Source organism: Gorilla gorilla, chromosome 7, assembly GCF_029281585.2.
Source record: "Gorilla gorilla gorilla isolate KB3781 chromosome 7, NHGRI_mGorGor1-v2.1_pri, whole genome shotgun sequence".
Lineage (NCBI taxonomy): Eukaryota > Metazoa > Chordata > Mammalia > Primates > Hominidae > Gorilla > Gorilla gorilla.
Window position 1 is genome coordinate 96808097 of NC_073231.2, and position 24938 is coordinate 96833034.

At 36.0% G+C, this 24938-nt stretch overlaps 2 protein-coding genes across 3 annotated transcripts in view; one reads left to right on the forward strand and one right to left on the reverse strand.

Annotated features, from left to right (window-relative positions):
- The window catches only part of NECAB1 (N-terminal EF-hand calcium binding protein 1), a 167520-nt gene extending 145084 nt beyond the window's left edge, over positions 1 to 22436 (forward strand). The window contains exons 10-13 of the mRNA XM_004047289.5: positions 5357 to 5469; positions 14341 to 14418; positions 15655 to 15746; positions 19852 to 22436. Of these exons, the coding sequence (XP_004047337.3) occupies positions 5357 to 5469; positions 14341 to 14418; positions 15655 to 15746; positions 19852 to 19880 (312 nt within the window). The 3' untranslated portion in view covers positions 19881 to 22436. The remainder of the gene's footprint in view (positions 1 to 5356; positions 5470 to 14340; positions 14419 to 15654; positions 15747 to 19851) is intronic.
- Positions 21370 to 24938, reverse strand: part of C7H8orf88 (chromosome 7 C8orf88 homolog) — a 28423-nt gene continuing 24854 nt past the window's right edge. Inside the window, exon 6 of one of the 2 annotated variants that reach the window (XM_004047264.4) lies at positions 21370 to 23369. In XM_004047264.4, coding sequence (XP_004047312.1) covers positions 23346 to 23369 — 24 coding nt within the window. In that variant the 3' untranslated portion in view covers positions 21370 to 23345. The remainder of the gene's footprint in view (positions 23370 to 24938) is intronic. The other variant, XM_055348692.2, reaches the window with a different exon arrangement.

The following is a 24938-nucleotide window of genomic DNA, read 5'->3' on the forward strand; positions in this document are numbered from 1 at the left end:
TGTTTAATTCCTCAAGACCCCAACATTTTAAAATGGTAGACTTTCATGGGAAAGAGAGGAGAGGGGTGTTGAGCACATATACATACTAAGAATAGCGGATTTGTGCAGTCCCGGAGGCACAGGAATTGTTAACCTTGTGATCATGCATCTGTTATCTTCTCGTAGGTTTGCATAGAGGAAAAACTATACTCCAGACAAAGGAAAAGCAAATATAACTTATCTAATGTTGTGAGAGATAATTGCCTATTCTTAAATAATTTTCTAATGTGAGATTATTTTTTCTCTCTAGTTATGAGGAGGAAAAATTGTCTAAGGATTGTTTGTGAAAGGAGGCAGCTATTCCATTTGCAGGTCCCTGAGCAGCCAAAGCCAAGGCCAATTTTAAAAGATCAACACACAAAACATTACTAATTCAGTAGTGCATAGAAGTACTTTAAACAAATAAGACTGAAGAAGGTCGTTCGGCTCTCAATATTGTTTAAAAGCAGGAAAGGATATTCCCTATTTCCAGCCATATATAGAGGTATAACAATTATGCTCTTTGGGAATAGACATAAAGATTTGAATTGGTTTGTTTTTTCAGAAGTAACAATAAGATATTTGTCATTAAAAGTTTTTTTTTAATTAATGGTAGTAAGTGCATTACTATAAATTCCTGTAAAACCTCCTATATTCAGAATGACCAAAATCATTTTTCACTGTTATTTCATAGCTAGTGCTCTAGTGCTCATAATTCCATCCTACCATGTGTTAAATGATCTATCCTGATGCCCAAAACCAGTTTTAGAATTTATTGAGTAGAGAGGTATTTTCCCTTTTCCATTAGTGAATGCTTGAGAACTTGGAAAAATAAATTCTATGACAGAAAGCAAAGAATAAATTTGTATTACACTTGGTTTTTGAAATGCTAATCTTTACTGATCCTTTGCTATGTGCCAAGTGTTGTACTAAACACATACATAACTCACTTAATCCTCACAATAGCCAAATGAGGTAGTGCTATCCTCAGACTCATTTTATCAATGAAGAAATTAAGGTTTAAAGGAGTTTACCTACCATAGCTGAACCCCTGCAGTTCAACCCCAGACCTATGCTCATCACCATGCTCTAACATTTTCAGCCTAAGTGTTTAGTGGATTTCTAGCCTGTAAAGTAGAATTGCTCTTTGCTAGCGAGGTTGTGGATGAATGGATGATTGTTTTATGAGATTCCCTACCATAAGAGCAGAGCAGATTGTCTGGCAGGCTTGTTTAAGCACACAGCAAAAGTCCTGAACCCTAGCAACTGCCATCTCTAGTTTTCTGGGCAATGAGCCATTACATAATGATGAGTCCAGGAAATGATTTCTTTTTTTAAGTCCATTTTTTTTTCTCAGCCCAGAGTAAGAGATGTAACACTTATTTAGTACCTGTCATGGAAAGGATCCTTATACACACTATTCTATTTAGCCCTCCCAAAACTTTGTGATATAAGTACCACTATTCTAATTTTACGTATCAGAAGACAAACTGAGAAAGAATTAAGTAACTTCTTAAAGGCCACATAGGAAAAGTGAAGCTAATTCTTTTCACTTTGTATGCCTGCTCTTGAAGAAGAAGGAAGAAAAGAAAAAGAGGACAGGATGGTGGAGACAGATGAAAGAGCACCTAACAATTATGCAGTGCTGTTAAGTTTCCAGGGCCACCTCAAATCCTCTCCTGGAATAAATAGTTTATTAAGGGAATTCTAAGATTAGTCAATGGCTAAAAGCAAAAGCATCTTTAATGTGTTTGTTCCACAAATAACTTGATCACCAACTATGTTCCAGGCCTGGAGATAGGGTCTGGAAATAAAGTGGTGAATATTACAGGCTGGAAAACAAACTAGAAGGAAATTATACAGAATCTACAATAAAATGTGATGAGGATTATTATAGGAAAGTACAGATTTGCACAGTAAGGGGACACAACTCAATTTAGGAGACCAGGGAATACTTCCAAAATGACATGATACTTAAGATGAAATCATAAAAAATAAATAGAAGTTTTTTAAAAAAAACTTATATATCTCTTACTACATCGAATGATTCTAACACTGCACTGAAAGAACACTCAAGTGCTAGATCAAAATATTCAAATGTTCCAAATGATTTATAACAAGCATATTATAAAGATGTGCCTGTATGGCACTTCTTACCAAAAGAGTACTGGAGTAAGATGATCATTTTCCAGATATTTTCTTCATTCAAAGGTTTTTAAAAAGTCATGATAATTTTAAACAACATTTGAGCACATTCTTGTGCTTTTTAAAAACTCAGACTTTTCTTCAGCACATTGTTGTTGTAATACACTAAAATAGCTTATCATACAATGAGTCTACAAACCTAGTTATCTTTTTCTGCCTCTCTACACCCATATAAAATCGATGGATAATGTCTTGAAGTCATTCCATTCTGCCATACATTCCTAAGGGTTTGGGGGCTATTCTCAAGTAATGTAACAGCGACTATCAAAATATAAGTCTTGTTTTACAATGGTTGTTAAGAGAGTCAGTGAGAGCATACAAGAAAGGCTATGGTATCTCTGAAGACATATTTGAAACACAACTGTAAATGTGGTAAATAGAACAAAGTAACATGAAAAAATAAGTTGTACTTAAAACATGCCTCTGTGTCCCAAGACTAAAAAAGATGACATTTCTTGAAATGTTCCAAGAAATCAAAGGCTGATGCAACAAAATCTCATGTCACTGGCAAATACTATCCTGTGAACTGAGACCAGCCTTTCATACTTACACAGCACTATTTAGTCCAAGACATTCCAAATATCCAGCCATACTTCTATTGCAACAAAATTTCTATAAGGTAAATGATAAATGATATACTACTACTCCTATAATAGAGAAACAAAAACGTAGCACCATGAAAGAATATTCAACCATGACAGAGTGCTCTGAGCTAACTATATCTTGGGATCCCACATTTTAGTAAGCTTCAGGCTGTGTATTTGACACAAGAGACACATAGAAATATTAACAAGATAGTAGGACTCCTGTTCCACCTCTCCCAGACCCCACATCCTACAGTTTGTTTCGGCCTAGCCGGAACAGAAAATTTAAGTGTTTTTTTGGATTTCAGAAAATCTACTTTAAATTAACTATTATTTAAAAAGCTCCGCTTGTCAGAATAGCCATCAAACTTAGGCAGATTATCTGGGGCTCTTTAAATGGATTTCTTTGTGTAACTATCTTAGGAAAGGAGGGGAAAAAGATACATCTGGTTTGGGTTGCAAAGTTGGAAATTGCAACCCAATCTAGGAAGCCGAGAGCTCAATTTTTCCAACTCATACATCAATGTACATAAGTGAATGAATCAGTTAGGTATTGCTAACATAATAATGCATCCCCAAATTCAGTGGCTTAACACAATAACCACAATTTTGCAGGTAGGCAATTTAGGCTGGGATCAACTGGCTGGTTGTTATGGTCTCACATGGGCTCCTTGTATCTCTAGTAAGCTGTACATTAGCTTTGCTGATCTTGGCTGAGCTTTCTCATATGTCTAGGAGCTCAAGTGTGCTCTATGTGGTTTTTAATCCTCTAATATAGGGGTTGGCAAACTACAGCATACCTCTTGTTTTTGTTCATAAAGTTTTATTGTAACACAGCCACACTCATTTGTTTATGTGTGGGCTGTGGCTGCTTTTACACAATAGCAGAGTTGACTAGCTGCAAAAGGAGCCACGTGGCACAGAAAGCCTAAATAAAATACTTACTACCCATCCATTTACAGAAAATGTTTGCTGGCCCCTGCTGTAGCAGGTCTTGTTCATATGGTAATCTCAGAGATCCAAGAGAAAGAGTGGAAATCCACCAGCCTCTTAGGGCCTGAATTTGAAACTTGTGCACTGTCAGTTCTGCTACGTTGATTGGCCAGAGCAGGTTAGAAAGCCAAACCAGATCCAAGGGGAGGGAAAATAGAATCCATGTCTTGAGGAGAGGAGCTAAAAAGTCAAATTAGTCAAAGGGCATGAGTTCAGGGGGGTAGTGAAGAATTCTGGTTATTTTTACCATCCATTCCACTTGATCACGTAAGAATTGCCTTTAGACGAAAAGAATTATGATCGAATAGGTGGATGTATTTATATATCTCATTAGGAAAGCCCATGAGCTTTCCTAATTATCTGAGTTAGTAATCACAAATGTCCAACCAAGAGGTCCCTGCAGATTTTTGTGAAAAGGATATATCCATCATTATTTTGGTAGAAATTAACCCTACTTAGTTATTAATACTAAACCCATGTGCTTTGGTTAGTCCAACAAAAGTAGGAATATTTGTTGAATATACTGAATACCTAACCTCTAAAATATCATTGGTATTCAACAAATAGTAGCTATTGACATGAAATGAGAAACCCATTGGAATAGAAAACAGTAGACCAGGGGTTTAATTCTAGCTCTCATGCTACATAGCTGGTATTATTGTGGAAGTTATTTTTCTCATATTCTAGATCATCCTTACCTTGTGTTTTGTTTTTGTTTATGCACTTTTATGATTCATGCCAATCCTTACTTTGATTTGCACTTTTATACTTTCACTACCAATTCTTGAAAAGAACTAATGTTGATATCTAAAATTCCATGAGAAGCCCACAGGCGGATCTTGAGGGAAGCCTTGAAACTACAATTGCTATAATGCTAATAGGATTTGTTACAGGAAACAGTTGGCATCCAATCCAGTGTGATCCATTAAAAACAAGCACCATCTGATGCCATTACCTTTTGAACAGGGCCTGTTGTAAGTAGTTAATGTGTTTGACAACCCTGTAATATTTGATATACCTTTGGAAATGCATGAGTTACTAATTTTTTTGAAATCTAGTTGTTTGTAATGATTGTCACTTATGTCTAATATCACAAAATATTCAAGAAATTGGAGCTGTGCAATGAACAATAGAACTTCTCTTTAAAAATTGGTAAGTTGTTATAGGGAAGTGATCCCAGCTCTGTCTGCACAATACAGACACTTAGGGAGGTTTTAAAAATAGCAGTGCCTGGGCCCCACTCCCAGAGATTTTGATATAAATATAAAGATAATTTTAAAACTTCTCGAGTCATTGAGAATCACTGCTTTTAAAGGGAAACACGTCATTGTAAAGAACACTTTGTTTAGCTTCTGGGACTAGAGGCAAGGAAAATATCTTGCCTAGATTACAGCCTTTATACAGTTTTATACTTGGAATAGTCATGGCCTTCCTTGGTCATATTTTTGGATGACAATCATCTGTTTTTGTGAGGAGGAATGGGATGGGCAGTAGGAGTCAGCTTAAATCGGGCTCCGTGACAGCCAACGCAGTGACCCTCGCCCCTTCCTTGGCAGCACATCATGCTTGTGCAGCGGCAGATGTCTGTGATAGAAGAGGACCTGGAAGAATTCCAGCTCGCTCTGAAACACTACGTGGAGAGTGCTTCCTCCCAAAGTGGATGCTTGCGGTAAGTGCTCCTACTTCTGCACCTTAGGCCTTTGGCAGCCTGGGAATGCAGTGAAGGCATTTCTTACTTTAGACAAGGCTGGGGGTCTAGAAGACAGATATTTGAGAATCCTCACATTAAATTATACAGAGCATTCCACCTGGGTGATGTCATTTGCTGCCTTTAACTGAATGTTTTCTCTTTAATCTTTAAACCCCGTGTCGTCTGATCATTGGGGCACCAAGTAAAATGAAATAGAACAACTTGAATGAAGAGACTGAATTTCAAATAAGTTGAAATTCCCTTTTGCATCCAGGCAGCCCACACTCTGATTTAAAATCATCTCTGGTAGATGAGGCGCCAACTCTAGGACATCTAGCTGTGATTGCTCCCTTGGCAGTACGCCCTGTGGCCTAATGACCATTTCAGCCATTAGGAAATTGCAGGCATCCCTGAAGTCATGATTTCAGGCCTTGGTCATGAAAAGAAAATGAAGCAGCAGCAGATCTTTTCTTTCCTCTTTCCATGGGTACCACCCAGCTCAGGCTTCGGATATCTCAAGCTACTAAAATATACTATTCCTCATCTTCAATTTTTTCACTCCAACCGGTTCAATAAATAGTTTCTATAATAATTTTCTGGAAACAGTTATCATAGAATTCCCTTAACTGGGAACCTAAAGTAACTCTCTAATGAGTATCTTATCAAAGGCTAGACATTTGTCCTGACTCTATATTTAATCCTACTGACAGACCCAGGAATCCATATCACTACTATTATTTGTTCTCCCTCATCTAAACACTCTGCCTCGGTGATGCACAGATAGAATTTCTGATATAATCTGTTTGTTCCCCACTGTGCCTCAGACCTGGCTATTCTTCCTCTCAGAAATGTGAACCCAGCTGCAAGTCTCTGCCAGCCCATGCACTGCCTCAAGTTCAGAGCCCAGGTCCAAATTCATCTGCTTTTAGAAAACTTCCACAACCAAGTCTAACCCTATCTTATGAGCTTGCTTAAACTATATTTCATAATGCTCTTCAAATGTTGCTTTGGGAAGGTTTTTAGAAAATGTGTGTGTGTTTGTGTATGTGTGTGTACATGTGTGCATAAACAGATACTTCATGTCTCTGGGTGTTTTGCTTTTCCTCTCGGTGTTCAATTAATTATATTTTATTCATACCCCAGCAGAATATTTCTCTAGCTAAGAAGTCTGGCTCTGGAAATAAACATGGGATTTTACTAGCTTTGTGGTTTTGAGAAAGACCCTCACTGGCTCTAAGCCTTAGTTTCCTCCTCAAGAGGCTCATGAGATGGTTGGGAGGATTAAGTGAGACAGTCCATATGCAGTGTTCAGCACAATGCTTCCCATCCACTGAAGACGTGAGCTGAAGTCACTATTGGGTTTACTACTGTTTCCTGGTTGTCTGGGTGGCTGACCTCCTCTCTAGAGTACGAGTACAGTACTTCCTCAGTGCCACTAACAGCTCATCATCTTCCAGTAGTGCCTTTGAAACAAGAACACAGGAAATGCTGTTTCCATGATTATTTTTATTATTCTATTTCACGCCAGACTCAGAGGGCACAAATCAAAACCTCATTTTAGTCCTTTTTACTTCAGTGACTCAAGACTTGCAAAGGTGGGAATATGTGTAGTTTTTAAGAGCCCACTCATTTGAAAATAAAATTGAATATTTAAAAATTCAGGGTGCAGTGGCTCACGCCTATAATCCCAGCACTTTGGGAGGCCGAGGCAGGCGGATCACGAAGTCAGGAGTTCGAGACCAGACTGACCAATGTGATGAGACCCCGTCTCTACTAAAAATACAAAAATTAGCTGGGCATGGTAGCATGTGCCTGTAATCCCAGCTACTCAGGAGGCTGAGGCAGGAGAATCGCTTGAACCCCGGAGGCGGAGGTTGCAGTGAGCCGAGATCGCGCTACTGCACCCCAGCCTGGATGACAGAGCGAGACTCTGTTTCAAAAAAAAAAAAAAAAAAGAAAAATGCAAGCAGTACCTATATATACACCGTTCACAGTGTAAACTTCCCAAAATAGAGCTCAGTAAACTCTTTTTAACGAGGATATAGAGAAGATAAAGTCTATTTCAGTGTATTACAATCTCCAGGGATTGAGTGCATGTTTTATATTTATAAAAAAGGCACACAAGTTTATTTTTTAGGTTCAGAAACACTACTTTAATGGGTGTTGGGAAAATGACCTCGAGCTACTAGAACAGCCCCAGGGAAAGGGAAACAGGCTGTGGGGGAGTGAGAGAGTGGATAGATTTGTGCCGCCTGCTGCAAATTCCACTCTCTCAATAACCACAATAAATTGCTCCATCAGCTCCTGCTGTGAAGTAGAGGAAAGGAAAGCATCTTTTTCCTGTAAGATAGATTTTCAGCCTCTCTGTTTACTTTGCAAGACTGGTTTGTTTCATACAATTCTTCGTTCACTTCTTATTGCTGATTTTTCAGGTAATTTCTTTTACTGGAATTATCAAAATGTAGACTATATCAGATGGAATGAGCCTCAGGGAATCACTACAAACATATGGAATATATATGGTATAGATGTTATGCCAGTGTGTCTGTCTACATTCAATTTTTCAGTTGTACCAGTTAATCAATTTCAATTTTCTACCTGTATCAATTGATAATCAAATGCCACTGATGCCATCAGTCATGCTCCAATGCACCCAGCACAATTGCCTAGTGCTTGGCTGAGAAAATAAATCTCTGTGAATGTCAGAGGTTCTGTTCTCCCATGATGTTTAGCTTAGTCTCATCATGATTAGGCACAAAATACCTCCATAAAATAAAACAGACATTATTAAGGACTAACAAGATTAGGCATTTTGCACCTATTTTCTTATTTATTTATTTTTGAGACAGGATCTTGCTCTGTTGCCCAGGCTGTAGTGCAGTGGCACAATCATGGCTCACTGCAGCCTCAACTTCTTGGGCTCAAGCAACTCTCCCACCTCAGCCAGCAGAGGAGCTGGGGCCACAGGCACATGCCACCATATCTGGCTACTTTTAAAAAATTTTTTACATACGGGGTTACGCCATGTTGCCCTGGCTGGTCTTGAACCCCCAGGCTCAAGCGATCCTCTTGCCTTGGCCTCCAAAAGTGCTGGGATTACAGGCTTGAGCCACTGTGCGTATCCTCTTGTCTTCACAGCAATAATCAAGAGGCACATATTACATCCAGCTTAGAAGGAACTGGCTCAGATGGGTTAAAAAAAACTTATTAAAGTTTGTCTGACTCTAAAACTAGTGTTTAATCCTTCTTGTCAATATTTGGTCATCCTTAGAGTTTCCTGGATTTTCTGTGATTAACCAGGGGTAGAACACACAAGTCCACTCCTGTTCCAATTACAAGGTCTTGCTTTCTTAAATTCAGGCCACTTAATTAGAGGTTTTGCCCTATAAGTTTTTGATTAGGAGACTCCGAAGTATGGGGGGTTACAGAGGTTTTGTTTTAGTAGTTAGATGAATTTTTAAAAAGTTAAGTTAGTGAAAAACTCAAGCAGATTATGTGGACTCATGTTTATAACATATACACACACAGTTTGATACAACACATACACACACTATTCTTCACTTATTTTGTAATCATGAAGGCTCATTAATCCCCGTTTTTGTCATAGGGAGGTACCAATTGAATATAAGTGGTGTACACGGTATGTTCTCAGAACCATTCTTGACACCAGAGAACAAGAGAATAGTTTTGCTTTCAAGGATCTTAGACTCCAGTTGGGAAAATAGGATGCTCATTTATGAAGGTAGAGCACAATTAAAATCACATTCATGGCCTAAAATTTCATAGTCGTTAAATAGAACAAAATGATTTCTAAAGTCACTCAGCTACGAAATTCGAGAATTTGAATATATTCAAAACTCCATGTCAAGGGCCTAAGGAATATGAATGTAGGATTACATTGTAAGAATCAACTCTGAGACATCCTTAAGAAATAATGGTGGCACACTGAATCATTAATCATTTATCAGTATTTATTTATTTTTGAGACAGTGTCTCACACTGTTGCCCAGGCTGAAGTGCAGTGGTGCAATCTCGGCTCACTGCAGCCTCAACCTCCCAGGCTCAAGTGATCCTCTCACCTCAGCCTCCCAAGTAGCTGGGAGTACAGGTGCATGCCACCATGCCTGGCTAATTTATTTATTTTTTTTTTGAGATGGAGTCTCGCTCTGTCGCCCAGGCTGGAGTGCCCAGGCTTGCGTGATCTTGGCTCACTGCAACCTCCACCTCCCAGGTTCAAGCAATTCTCCTGCCTCAGCCTCCCAAGTAGCTGGGACTATAGGTGTGTGCTGCCACACCCGGCTAATTTTTTGTATTTTAGTAGAGACGGGGTTTCACCCTGTTGCCCAGGCTGGTCTCGAACCTCCGACTTCGTGATCTGCCCGCCTCAGTCTCCCAAAGCGCTGGAATTACAGGCATGAGCCACCGTGCCAGGCCATTTTTGTATTGCTTATAGAGACAGGGTTTCATCATGTTGCCCTGGATGGTCTTGAACTCCTGGACTCAAGTGATCCGCCCACCTCGGCCTCCCAAAGTATTGGGATAACAGGAGTGAGCCACCGTGCCCAGCCTCATTAATTAGTAATTATATAGATGAAATAAATTAGTGACCCACAGCTTGGTATGGAGAAATGTGAGGACTGGCCCTCTTGCCATGTCTTTTCTTCACTGGTTAGGCCTTGCTTGTGATTTAAGGTAGGACATGCACATGGGGAAGGAAGAAGCCAAGAGGGAAAGTCCCGTCCATTATGGGCTGTTTCCTCATTTAAAATCTTTAATCCCACCTGTTCCTGAGCCACATCCATTTCCCCCAGAAGCCATTTCACTGACACATTTTCCAGCATCCAGGAATATTCAAGGTCTCCCAAAGCTCGAGGTTGAAGCTTTTAGGGCCTGCATCCAAAGACAGCTTAGCCAAAGAACTCTTGCTTTAGCCAATGAGTGTTAAGTGTCACAGGAAGTATGAAGATTTCAAGGAGAAAGACACAGGCTGTTTCGGGTGAGTAGAATCACATAAGAAACAAATCACAGGTGTGTTGTTGTGCAGTTTTACATTTACAAATAATCGAAAGCTAATCATTCAAGCCCTAAGCCTTTAACAACTGCTGACAAATCTTTCTAAAAATTATTTCACAATTGGACTTTTCTTGCTGTCTCAGTGTGATCATTGTGTGTCATTATCTATATGGTATAGTCTCAAATATCAATGTCCTTAAATGTCATTGCCCCATATTGGTCTTTTTGGCCCTTAACTGAAAGTACCCATTCTGTAAAGCAATTCTGGTTAGCACTTTCACCCATGTGCCTTTGAGACAGAATCTGCACTTTCATCACTGCATCTGCTTCTTGTCAGTCACCTTTATTAGGTTTCCTAACTCTTTGTCAGAGTGCAGCTTTTGGAGGCAAAGATGCCTAAGTTCAAACTCTGGTTTACTCACTAGCAGCTGTGATGACCATGGACAAGACATTTCGTCTCTCCATTCCTCAGTTTCCTTATCTGTAAACAATGGAGAATACACAAAGATGACAACAGCACCTTCCGGTATCACATAGGAATGCTTGCAACTGCAATCTAGAGTAAGCACAGTAACAGTCACTTATATTATAAGTACATTTGTTATTCTCAAAAAGAAGTCGGAGGCAACAATCTCAAGGTTCTTCTACAGCTTAATGCTGTCATCAAAGATCCCAGGTCTGTCTTTCAGATGTGCCTTCTGGCTCTTCACCAGATGGCCCACAGTCAGGAAGAAAAAGGGAGAACCAACAAGCTCTCCTCTCATGTCTGATCCTGAAGATGCAAATGTTTCCCCAGAGTCCCTGCTTCCCAGCATACTTCCCCTTGCATCTCACTGGCCAGAATTCAAGTCACATGGTCATTGCTGGCCACTGGGAAGGCTAGGAAACAAGTGTCCAGCAGAGAGGAGTAAGGTTATCAGGGTATTCTCAGTCCAACACTGAGTGGTACATTGGGTGTATTGCAGACTGAACAGTGGCAGAGTCATGTTAGTAAGAGGAGAATACTATTTGGGGAGGCAATGGACAGTGTAGCCACATGACCCCCAAAGTACCTGTGAAGGTAAAATGGCTTATCTATGGCAAATGCTTAAATTAGACCCTGGAACAGAGCAATACATGTAGAAATCATCACCACCACCACCATTAATACTTATATTATTAGCTTGCTGCTTCTCATTGCTTTAATAGATATGTGCATTTTCCCTCCATTTCTTTTCTGGTTTTCCTCCCACCCCATTCCTTTTGTTTCTGTTAGCTTTGCTTCTTAGCTTAGACACCATTAAGGCTTAGCTTTCATAGCTACTCACCCAATGAAAGTGATACTTTCCTTTTAGCTATTGGGCTAACAACTAAACACATACACACACACACACACACACACACACACACACACAGAATAAGCCAAGTACTGAGTTAAGAATTCTACATGTAACTTCTTTTTTTTTTTTTTTCTTTTTTTTTTCAGAAAGAATCTCGCTCTGTTGCCCAGGCTGGAGTGCAGTGGCTTGATCTTGGCTCACTGCAACCTTCACCTCCTGGGTTCAAGCGATTCTCCTGCCTCAGCCTCCTGAGTAGCTGAGATTACAGGCACGTGCCACTGTGCCCAGCTAATTTTTGTATTTTAGTAGAGACAGGGTTTCACCATGTTGGCCAGGCTGGCCTTGAACTCCTGACCTCAAGTGATCCGCCCACCTTGGCCTCCCAAAGTGCTGGGATTACAGGTGTGAGTCACTGTGCCCGGCCTTACATGTAACACTTTAATTCTCAAAGTATTGTTATCATTATTGGACAGATAAGGAAACCAAGGTTGAGTATTGGAATCAAGGTGGCACAGCTAATAAATGGTGGATGGTGGAAGGTCTGCTGGGCTATACTTTAAATCACTGCCATTTCATACTGTGTTGTCCTCCTTTTTACTCCTTCAAAAGCTTTAGCATTATGCTAAAATTTTATGAATTTCTTATCTTATGGTCTTATGGCTAGCCTGGAAAATGAAAGGTTCAAATAGCAGGATAAGTGGGATTTTAATGTAATAAGTAAACAAATGAATTAGTTTTCAGGAAGCAGTTGATGAAGAGCTTGAAATACAAGGCTGAGTATTTTAAACTTTGTCCTTAAGAAAATTGATATGGATTGTAATTTGTCCAGTATACTGTTGAAGGTTATGTTTGGGGATTACATCCCTTTGAAACTATGATGAAAGCTATAGATTCTCTTCCTAGGAAAACATATATATGCACATTCATTTGCAGATCATTTCCGGGAATTTAGTGAACCCCCAAAGAGCACATTCATGAACTCCTGGGATTAGAAAATCACAAATTCCACCTTCCATTTAATTCTTATGATTCCATAGTAAACCCTTCTCCAGAAAATCTGAAGTTGAGCTAAAAACAATATTTGCTGCATCATACCTTAATGAACCAAACTAGATAAACAACTGAAAAAAACACAAGCAGAACTAAAGAAAAAAAAAATTAAAATCTCTGTGTGTAGTTACTGCCACCTGCTGGTCACACTTAGGTAAATCCTAAATCTACATTAATCAACTATTTTACTGCTAAGTTATTTGTTCTCTTACTGTTAAGTTTACTGGTAAGTTCTTTGTTAACCCAAAAGGCTTATTGTTTTTCTAACCCCTCGTTTTGCTTTCTAATACGAATATATTATGAACCATTAGGCTGAACAATCTGTATTTTTGTAATTCAGTTTTTAAAGGCATCTTTATTTTTGTCTCCCACTCTTAAGTTTATGAATCTGTCTCTATTGTTTCAAAATTAATTTGGGTCTTCATCATTTCTCACCTATGCTATTTCACTATCTTCCCAGCTGTTCTTTCTACTTTATAATACCCTCCATACAAAACCCACTGGGCCATCGGAAGGATCTTTTAAAATATAGCTCTAGCCACGTCACTCTCCCTGCTTTAAATCCTTCAGTGACTTCTCATTGCTATAGGATTAAATTTGCAGTCACCTCAACCTATGTCTTCAGCCAGCCTGCTTTCTTCACTCCTTCAAAACATATTACGTAGACTTTTTCCTCCTTCGGGCTAGTCAAAGGACAGGAAGGAACAAATTTGTCTCACCCAAATTGGAAAAGAAATTTAAAAGTAAAACAAACAAAAAACCCTTGCAATTATGGCCAGAATATGGACTCTCAAACTTCATCCAGAGACAACAGGCACTTTGTGTGTGTGTGTGTGTGTGTGTGTGTGTGTGTGTGTGTCAGAGGGAGAGAGAGTTTGAGAGAGAGGGAGAAAGAGAAAAAAGAGAAAGAGGGAGAGAGCCATTAGGTATTGGCAAACTAGGAGTCAGTTGTATAGCAGTAGTGTGGTCCAAGTGACTCAAATGGCATAGAGCAGGACCCACACAAAATCTGTCAATACAGGAATGTTGTATGGCTAAGAATTTGGCAGAGGTATGGTGGTTGATAGGGCCAATCCTAACAGCTACATTTGAGGGCAAAGGCAGGTAGCATGCACTCACATTTTTCTGGTCCTAGCACAACAGATGCTCAATAAACCTTTTTGAATGAATGAACACAATTTTGCAAAAGTTACATTTGTGATATCTGCAATATACTGAGACTGTTTTCATGATGCAAAACCAGAAAACTAAAAAAACAAACAAATAAACAAACAAAAACACTTATGCCTAACAGACATATTTAGAATAAATAAATTCTTGACAAATCTGTTTGATTTTCATGCAGGCACCTTAGATTGTTTCCTCTATTAATGGATAAGATTGTTTCATACTACATATGGATATTAGAAAAGTTAGCTTGCATCTTTAATTTCCAGTAGCTAATTATGCCTTTTATTTTCCGTTTCAGTATTTCTATACAGAAGCTTTCAAATGAATCTCGCTACATGATCTATGAGTTCTGGGAGAATAGTAGTGTATGGAATAGGTAAGTTGTGAGCAAGCCTGATTTTATGTGAAGCCAGGAAGGTGGCAATATGCATGATGTAATTTTAGGATTTGTAGGAAAGCTCCATTCTCTTTTACCTTACCTTAAAACCTGTCCCATTTGCCCATTACCATGAATTCTACACACTTTAAAAAATGTATTTAATAGCTTAGAAACCACTTCTCTCTTGAAGTACAAATACTTTTGGTAATGATCCCACTTTGAGTCTTACCATTTTACTGATGTTTTCAGATAAGAAGATATAGATAGGGGGTATGAGTGTCTAAAGCTGGTGAGGGTAGTAGTGGTGGGGGTGGAGACAAAGGATGGACAAAAGTGAGGTACGAAAAAAAAGCTTTACCTCCTAATTTTTCATAGGATAGTCTGTGCAGTTATTTTATTTTACAATAAAACTACATATAATTTTTAGAGTCATTGCAGCCCAATACCTTCTAAATGTCTTTAAACACTAAAAATAAAGTGGAAATTCAAGACGTTGTCAAAAATTAAAATAAATCAGCTTCTTTAAAAATTAAAATAATTACTAATAGCAAACAAACATATAATTTTAAAATGGAATGAAAGAAATGTTTGCTCTTCTGAGAGTATATAACAATTCCTGACAGTTTAAAATGGTACAGAGAATACAGCTCTCGAAATAAGTCCATGTTTAGGGTGTTAAATATGGTGATGGAAGTATAGAATATCTGGAAATTCAGTTGATCTATGTTTCACCTAAAAGTTTTATTTTTGTGGCAATTTTGAAGGCACTTTGTGCTATAAGGAAGGCAAAATGACACCAACAGTATTTCAGCCATAGAAGGAAACGAGGTAACTTATTCGACTCTGCTTCCAGGCCAACACTTTCACATAGCTTTTTAGATTTATTTTTATTATCTAGAAATGTAAAATATACAGTCTGTCTTATTATCTATCTTGTTTTTAAACAAGATATATTTAAATTTGGTGCAATAAAATCTACTTCTTATTTTATCCTCTAAAAAAGTAATGTTCTCCTGGTTTAAAACCTTTTTAAAAAAGTTTCTGATGACAATTATTAAATTACTCCTGAGTCATTTTTGAAAGCTGAACAACCATTAAAAGAAGCTTGTATCCAGGAGCTTATTTAATCCAAATCATCCCAAACTTTGCCATCTTGATCAAATTTGATCTCTGCTGTACTTGGGAAGATTGTAAATAAAAATGCACAGCCTTAACCTATAATTATTTATACAGCCACCTTCAGACAAATTATAGCAAGACATTCCAAAGAAGTAATGTGGATTTCTTGGAAACTCCAGAACTCACATCTACAATGCTAGTTCCTGGTAATTATCCTGGGTTTACAATGCTTCTGTGTCCTTTTGTATTTTTGTTTGTTTGTTTCTTAAAAGATAGTATGCTCTTTCCTTCTATATTTTATCAATGGTACTCTCTTATTTATTTCTTTATATATTTTATGATTTGAGATTGGGGGGGAAGAAATAAAAGATCTATATATTTGTTCTATTTTGTCCTTAGTTGACCCTATTTGTATTCCCAGCTATACTGAACCATTAGTCATTTGCTAATCATATTAACAAACTTGAAGTACCACCAAATCATATTTCAAAAAATTATTCAAATATTTTATCATATTGTAATTTAGTGTACTGGATACAATTTGTTCATCTACCCATCCAATTACTGATTAAATATATATTTACTGAGTATTAATATGTGCTAGGCATCAGGGTGTTTAGCCTAATTTACTGGTACTGATTGAGCTCCATTTCTGAACAAGCACTGTGTTGGGAGCTACAAAGGGTACAAACTAAAGGCAAAATCCCTACCCATAAAGTGCTTTCTGTCCAGCTTCACAGAAACGTTTGCAAAGACAAATTTTAGCAGAAAAAAAATCCCAGCTAAGGGCATAAAATAGCTGTCACCATTAGAGATAATATGTGTTTTGTGGACTTGGAGAAGTGATTACTTCTTTAATAGTTTTTAAGAAAATGACTTGAGCTAGTCCTTAAAAGATGAGATGTGGAAAAGTAAAGATGGAGAGGAAGGGTCCTTTGGTAAATTTGGACATGAACAAATGCAAGAAGTGTGAATGTGCTTTATTGGTGCAAAGGTGTCACTAAGGCATAAAACTTACAGTACAAGTGGAGACAGACGAGAGAGTAAGAAGTGAGGTTGAGAATGTCATAATGAGGCTTTTGAACAGCAACCTGGAGTACTTTAAAGTTTTGAAAGGGATGGTGACATGTTCTAATCAGTAATAACTGACAGGAGGGAGAAAGGTGGATGTCATGGAGAGGAGAGAGATTAACCAATTAGGGCAATAATCTAGGCCAGGGAAGAAAAAAAAAAAAAAACCTGCACCACCAGGAAATAGCCAGAGTTTGGGACTCCAGTTGCAGATGTAATTTTCAGGGGTTAACCACAGCAAGATGATTGTTGAAGCCTGGGATTGGTAAGAAAGTATGTAGGTAAGAACAAAATATCTAAGAGAAGCTTGGGGAGATGCCTTTCTTTAAGCAGTGGAGTATCAAGGAAACCAAAAGAGTAAAATGCAAAGATACAGTGCTCCTGGGGATGAGTGGGGGATGTATAGTGTTATGATGTTATAAATGGGAGGAAGGCTGGGCGCGGTGGCTCACGCCTGTAATCCCAGCACTTTGGGAGGCTGAGGTGGGCGGATCACAAGGCCAGGAGCTCGAAACCAGCCTGACCAACATGGTGAAACCCCACCTCTACTAAAAATACGAAAAGTAGCTGGGCATGGTGGGGCATGCCTGTAATCCTAGCTGCTCAGGAGGCTGAGGCAGGAGAATTGCTTGAACCCAGGAGGCAGAGGGTTGCAGTGAGCCAAGATCGCACCACTGCACTCCAGACTGGGCGACAGAGCGAGACTCCATGTCAAAAAACAATAATAATAAAATAAAATAAAATAAAATAGGGAGAAAAATCTTAGAATACAACTTCTGTAAATATGACTGCTGCAGGCTTTGTACATAGAATGCAGGAAAGTGAGATCCACATTTTATTTATCTTCACATTCCCTACCCTATTACAGTATTACTATAGTACAGTATATGGCAAGAAGAAATTATTTCCTAAATGAAGGAATGAATAGGACTTTGGCATCATCATAAATATATTGGTCTTCGGTCAAAATTTCCACGAAGTCCTGACACTTGTAATTTTTGTGTCTGTCATCACACCCATTTCCATCTCTCCCAAACCAATGTGGAAAGAAAGGAACAAAGCTTGTTCTTATTAGTGTCTTGAGTCTTTCCAGGACAGAAACAACCTGATCAAAAATAGAGTAGGAAAAGAGGATAGAACAGGAGGCTACTGAATTATCAGTGAGGGGAAAAATGCTATAGCAAGAATTGAAAATGTGGACTAATCTGATAGTTTTCTGACCCAACTTTATCATTATCTGGAATTATTTTCTAGATACTACTAGTGTCATTGGCACATGCATTATATTACTCTTTCTCTCTCAGAGCATTTCCTAATTTAGAAAGAAAAACTGACTACAGATAAAACTGGATCAATTCTTGTTCTGTGAATCCAGGTTCAATACAATTTAATGTCTTTTAATTGCTGCCCTATTTTGTATTAATTTCAACAATGATTACTGGAATTTCGTAGAACAAGAGGAAAAGTTAGGCTTGATTTTTGACACAATTTTAAAACCTACAACATTTTGCCATTTATTGGGACATCCCACCTTATTTTAAAGTTTTATCACTGTGACAGCAGGCCTATTCCAGTAAGCAGAAGCTAGCATATAAATATTATTTATGGGTTTTAATGGCCATATAACTTCTAACACTATTTTTAAAAACTAGTTTTGTACATTTTGTGTTATAATGGTTATGAAGATTGAAAATAAAAATAATTAGCTGGGCGCTATGGCTCACGCCTGTAATCCCAGCACTTTGGGAGGCGAAGGTGGGCAGATGACCTGAGGACAGGAGATCGAGACCAGTGGCCAATATGGTGAAATCCTCTCTTTACTAAAAAATACAAAAAATTAGCCAGGCATGGTGGTGCATACCTGTAATCCCAGCTACTTGGTAGGCTGATGCAGGAGACTCACTTGAACCTGGGAGGCAGAGGTTGCAGTGAACTGAGTTCGTGCCAGTGCACTCCAGCCTGGGTGACAGAACGATACTGTCTCAAAATAAATAAATAAATAAATAAATAAATAAATAAATAAATAATTAGCTGCACATATTTATACCTAAAATTAAAATCTGAAAGAAAAAAAGCAGATATTACATTTTAAAATGCAGTATGAATAAGTTTGTATTTCTAATTTTACTCACAAATTATGATTTCTGGTAAGATTGCTTTTTATGGTTAAGACTACTAAGTGGTTTACCTAAGATACATCTAAAGTAATTAAGCAACTAAGCCAGACTGCATCCAGATATGAAAATACACACTATAATATATTCCAATGACCTCTCAAGTATAAAATCATTCAAATGAAGCATACTGGAATATGGCAGCCCAAACCACCCAGACAAAAGGAATATATAAACTTGGTCTGTGGAGCAGAATGTCCATTGGTAATAACAGAAAAACCTACGGTTATGAGAAAACAGGATACAAAAAAAAAAGATCCTATTGCCAGCAAATTACTTGAACAGCTTTGAAAGCAAATTTCAATCCTTTCCATTTATCTGTTTCTCACAGCATTCCACCAATCATACATCTTTGCCATTGGTTTGTTTTCAGGATATCTATATTCACTGGGATAAACATTTATAATTTTAACATACAGATATACTAAAATATTATTTATAACCTACTTGCTTATACCCAATATTTATGAGATCCTATGTGTATAAATATATGGTATTTATAAATATCATATAGGTATAAATATATGTATAATAAATTACACATGTATTTATATGTATATTATATATTATATATAAGCTGTACATATTATATGTATGTATATGTATACATATGCAAATATGTATATACATATATAAATGCAGGTGCATGTATGTATATATGTATAAATATATGGTATTTCTACATACAGGATTTCATAAATATTGGGTATATAAATACTATATATATATGGCCTAACTACTGCCAGTGTTGGGTAGATTCTAATAAGAACAATAGCATGATTCTGTCTTCAGTGCATTTATAAACTTGTTGCCAAAACAAGTTCTATTCACATAGAACAAAAAATTTTAGACTGCAACAAAGTGCCAAAAGATATGGTACAAATAACAAGTGCATAGGAAGAGTTCAATCTTGCCTCAAATAGTCAGGAAATGGTGACTAGAAAGATAAGTTATTATGCAGACTAAAGGTAAGGGGAATGGTCTCTTTAGAAATAATTTGCACCTTGAACGTTCTTTGCCCTATAAGTTATTTTCATTATTTTAGAAAACGTTTTTCTCTTTTCAGCTTCGTGGTGGATCCTGAACAACAACTAGATGTTCCTAGACATTTTCTTTATGGTTCTAAGTGCAAAACAGGTGTTCTTATCTAAAACATCAATTAGAAAATTATCTGCGGTTGTTAATCTACTGTATATTTTTGTTTGGTATATTTACTAAGTGCACTCTTTCAAAACTTATTCTATAACTTTATCAATTCATGTGAATTTTAGCTCAATTTTCAAAGTTCACTAATATTCTCAATATTTAATGCTAAATGCTTTGCTACATTGTAACTCACCTAAAACCTTTTAGTGACAAAATCCTAATATGTGGAAAAAAGCATATGCATAAAGGAATAATATTGTGAAAATGAATTTGTTATGATAAAGAAAAAATAAAGTGGAAACTTTTAGAGTATTACTTCATAGGGCAGATTTTGTAAACTGTCGTATACTGTAAAGGGTTAAATCAGCGTTTTGTGATTTTTAAGTAACTGTGAGTGAAGTTTATTCTTCAACAATGTCTACTCCATCCCCAACCCAACTCACAGCCCTATGACTACTATCTTTGCATTAGTTAAAAAGTTAGTATATAGGCATCAAACAACCTTGGCTGTAACCTATAGAATCTCTATCCATGTATCAGGTTATAGACTGGTTTTTCAAAAGTGAACAATCCTGTGATAAGCTGGAGTACCATTTAGTAATACAGCAACATTGTGTCATTTATTAGCATCATAATTCTTTGTTATGTAAGTTAAATATATCAAGAAAGAAGAGACTGTTTGGAAAAATGTGGTTCAAGTTTTATGCTATATAGTTTTGGTATGCGATACAGACAGCTAACTTTTCTTATGAAAAATACATATTTGCATGTAAACAATGATTTCAAAATACTTGAAAAATAAAATTTTAACCCAAATGAATAACTAAGAAATATAAAACAAGCACAAAATCTTAGGGAAGTCATAAAATAGTAGTGAAAGTATTAGACAGAAGACATCTGTTTTCCAATTTCAACACTAGAATGACTAAAACTATCTACCTATAGAACTAACTGTAGATAGTATACTATCTACACTCTGCTCAACAAGCTCAGAAATTAAATATTTTTAATAATAAAAAATCTGTTCTGGTTATAAACCTTGCTAACGAAAATACAATACATATAAAAATGTATAGCCATGTTATTTTCTAGTATAAATTCCTTTGAAACTATAAGTCTTTGGGGAAAAATATAAGGTAAAATTTTCCTGTTTTTCCCCCTTTGAAAAACTCAGGAAAAAAGGAAGATTGAACTAATAAAATTTTATTTCTTAAATATAAATTTGACCTAAAATATTTTCTCAAACTAATTCATGAAACAGCAACTTTTACCAATACCTTTGTATACTCTCAGTTCTCATTCAGTATAAATAAAATTTTAAAATCCTTTCATAGTTCTATTAGAAATAAGTAGTAAATTTTGATATATTGTACATATACACGTGTGTGTGTGTGTATTTGTGTGCCTCTGGTCAACTCTAAGGATGACAGATACTGTGTAACAACACCTGGGTCAACTCTTTTAATTTATATACAAAGCAAAGAACAACATTAATGGAGATGCACAATGATTATTCAAACAAGCTATATATATGTACAAAGGCAAACAGACACATAACAGTCTCTGCAGACTGATTGTATATAGTAAGAAAAGATCAAAAGACTTTAAAACCTAAATGACTTTTGACATACAAACTCTTCTTGAGAATGTTTGTTGTAAATGGTTTCAAAAATACAAATTATAGCCAATCAAAACATTGCTTTGGTTGGTGCATTTAAGTATCCAACTCAAAAAGCATATCAAATATTTTGGGTACTAGGCAGTTTCCAAAGTAGCATGGTAGTATTACTTGTTAAAAGGGTTCTGTTTTCAGTAACAATACTAAGTGGAAGGGATCTGCAGATTCCAAATTGGAATAAGCTCTATCATATTCTGAAACAAGAATTAGAATGACTTGAGAGTGGGCAAATAACAAAGCAAACCAATATAATTATATGGTTATTCTGACCCCAGCTCTTATACAAATTATACATGTATTTTTGTGTATGTTTGTGAGAGTTCTATGTATGTGAATGTGTGTGAGTGTGTATTCACATACACATATATACTGGAACCTATAGTAGAAAAGGAAACTAGTAGGGCCAAAAAAAAAAAAGAAAAAGAAAAAGAAAAAAGAAAAAAAAAGAAAAAACTGGGACCTAAGTATAAATATCTCATCTTAAAGTAAACAATAAGTTTATAGTTAACGAAGATTTTTTTCTATTTAAAACCCCATTTTCCTAAAGAACAAAGTAGTAAAATAAAAAAAAATTTTAAAAATTAAAAAATAAAAAAAAGAGGTCACTAAAACACCAAGATGGGAAACGTAACATGGAATACAAGCTTGAATCTGGGAAACAAGCTCAAAAAACAGTGAAAAAAAAAGTACTGGTTTAGGAGTTCAAAATTCAGTGAAACAAACTTTTTGCCAATAGACCTAGGGATCTAAGAAATATAATTAGGGAGAGTTTACACTTACCTATATATCAGCAGATTTTTCTGGAAGAAACCTTTTTTTTTTTTTTTTTAACAGTAACAACCAGAGTGACAAATTGCAGGAGATTTAATGTATAAAATTTCTAGGAATTAAAAGCTTAAACCCAAAAATTGTTCATCCATATATAAGAAATTATAGAATTAAAACTTAATGTATGTCAATTATTTTCAAATGTCTAAATTCCTTTGGAAATAAAAATATCAGTTTTACTTTGAAATTGCTCAACTTCTGCTATTCATATGGTCTGATTGGTGACATAAGTAGTAGCAGCCATTTTTCAACTTCAGTTTCATTCGCTACCATTGTTTCCAAATTATCAATCTCTGCTAGTAATTATGAATTTAAGACCATATTATTATCAAAAACCTAGAGACCAATCATATATCTGAAAAGGAATACCCATTAAAAATTCTGCCTCCTGTTTATTGAGAACTATGCATTGAACATTCTGAATCATTCTAAGCCTCTGGAGAGACTGTAATGATCCATTCATGAGCTGGTATGAAATCAGTGGGAAGCAGAACAACAGAAGCAACTTTAAAAGCAACAAGCAATTATGTACCATATATACACTGTAGCAAATATTTTATATTTGAGAGTCTTTACAGCTTACATTTCCATTCCATTATTACAAGTGATGAAAAACAAAAAATTGCAAGTAGTATGCAAATTATAAATATACAGTCTTCCCACTTCACTAACCAAATTCCTACTTTCCAGTGTTACTTCCCAATTTATGCAGGAAACCTCCTGCAAAGCTGAAACTGATTAGAAAATTCTTTATATTTTAAAATAGCTCTTTCTCATTTTTAGAGAAGTCAAATAGCCAACCATCAAAATTAAGAATAAATTGAATTGTCACAGTCCATTACAGTTATTGTTGCTAGATCCACCTCATTTGCAGATGTCCAAACTTAAATTCATCTGTTCTTAAAATGTTACTTAAAACTTTGGTTGTTTTCCTGTAATATAAAAGAAAAAGTTAATTTATCAATTGATTGAATACAGTTTTTACTAATTAGTTTATCAAACCAAATACTGTGAACGTACCAGGTGTTTACAGATTTAAATGCATGTTACCATAGAAACTATTAAAGTAACTAGAACTGTCAAATAACAAAATGGCTCATGTTTTTAAAATATATGTAACTCATTTTAAAATATATTAAATTGTATTCCAAACCTGTTCTTCTGTTTCTGTGGCACCTAGCTTTAAAATATGTATTAATGTGTAAATCACAAGTAAAATGAATTCTAATGTACAAGTTTGTTTTAAAAAGTGTATGTCAAGCTTTTATTTACACAATAAAATGTTATTAAAGATGGAAAGTCTACAAATGAAAAAATGACTATAGTTTATATAGCACTGAAGTTTACATTTATTCTTACAGACCATGGATTACATATCCCAAAGATCTTTGAACCAGTGGGAAAGTTGAAACATCAAGTACATTTTTTCTTATTTAATATTTATGCATGAGAAGTATTATAAAAAATTTTAATTCCTGCTTTAATTAACTTTAAAAAGAATTGGCTAGAGATCTAAAGTTAGGGAGTTTAAGAAATATTAACATAAACTATGAACAACATAATGTTTTTTAAAAATTATAATTTGAGGAAAAAAATACTATGAATTCCAAAGAATTAGAATACCAAAAATGGAGATAGAAGGTAGTAGTGTATATCTCCCATTCGAACTGTTCTCAGTACACCTATATTCTGAATCTCATTTCAGAAGAGTCCTAGCTGCCTTTACCTATATAAAGGTATTTACGAAAACTCTAATAGGAAGTTAAATTCCAGTCAAATGTAAGTAGAGACCACAAAGAATGGGAATCATTTACTAAAAGCATAATGAGAGAAAGGTATCATACTCAGTAATCTCATGCATTATTTTATTAATCCTAACAGCCAGAGATTATCATCCTTATCAGCAATTGCAAAACTAAGGTTCAATGAGGTTAAGTGACTTGTCCAAGTTCGAACTACCGGTACACAGAATGGAGCTACAATTTGAAGCCATGTCTGATGACAAAATCCATGTCCTTTCCAATGAATATCCTAAGAGATGCATGTATGTATTTATTATGTGTATTTATTTGGATGGAATTTGATAAGGTAACACAGAAATATAAAGGGCTAAGAATAGCAAAGACATGTTAAAGAAAAATACATGAGATGATTTGTTATAATGTATAAAAAGACTAACTGAACAGAATGGATAGCCCATTAACAGACCATGCATACATTGCCACAAAGATGTCAGAGAAGTACCCTTTCAATAAATATTTTTAAAATGACTGGATATCTATGTAGAAAAAGGTAAAACTTGATGCCCACCTCACATCATAGAGTAAAATTAATTCCAGGTGGACAATATAATTTAATTGAAAAAATAATACTTTTAGAGTATGGGATAATATTTTCATGACCTTTCAATTAAAAATATTTCTTAAACAAAATACAGCTATTCCATTCTATTTTTTAACAGAGTTACTTTATAATAATTGGTTATATCTTTAGATTTTTGT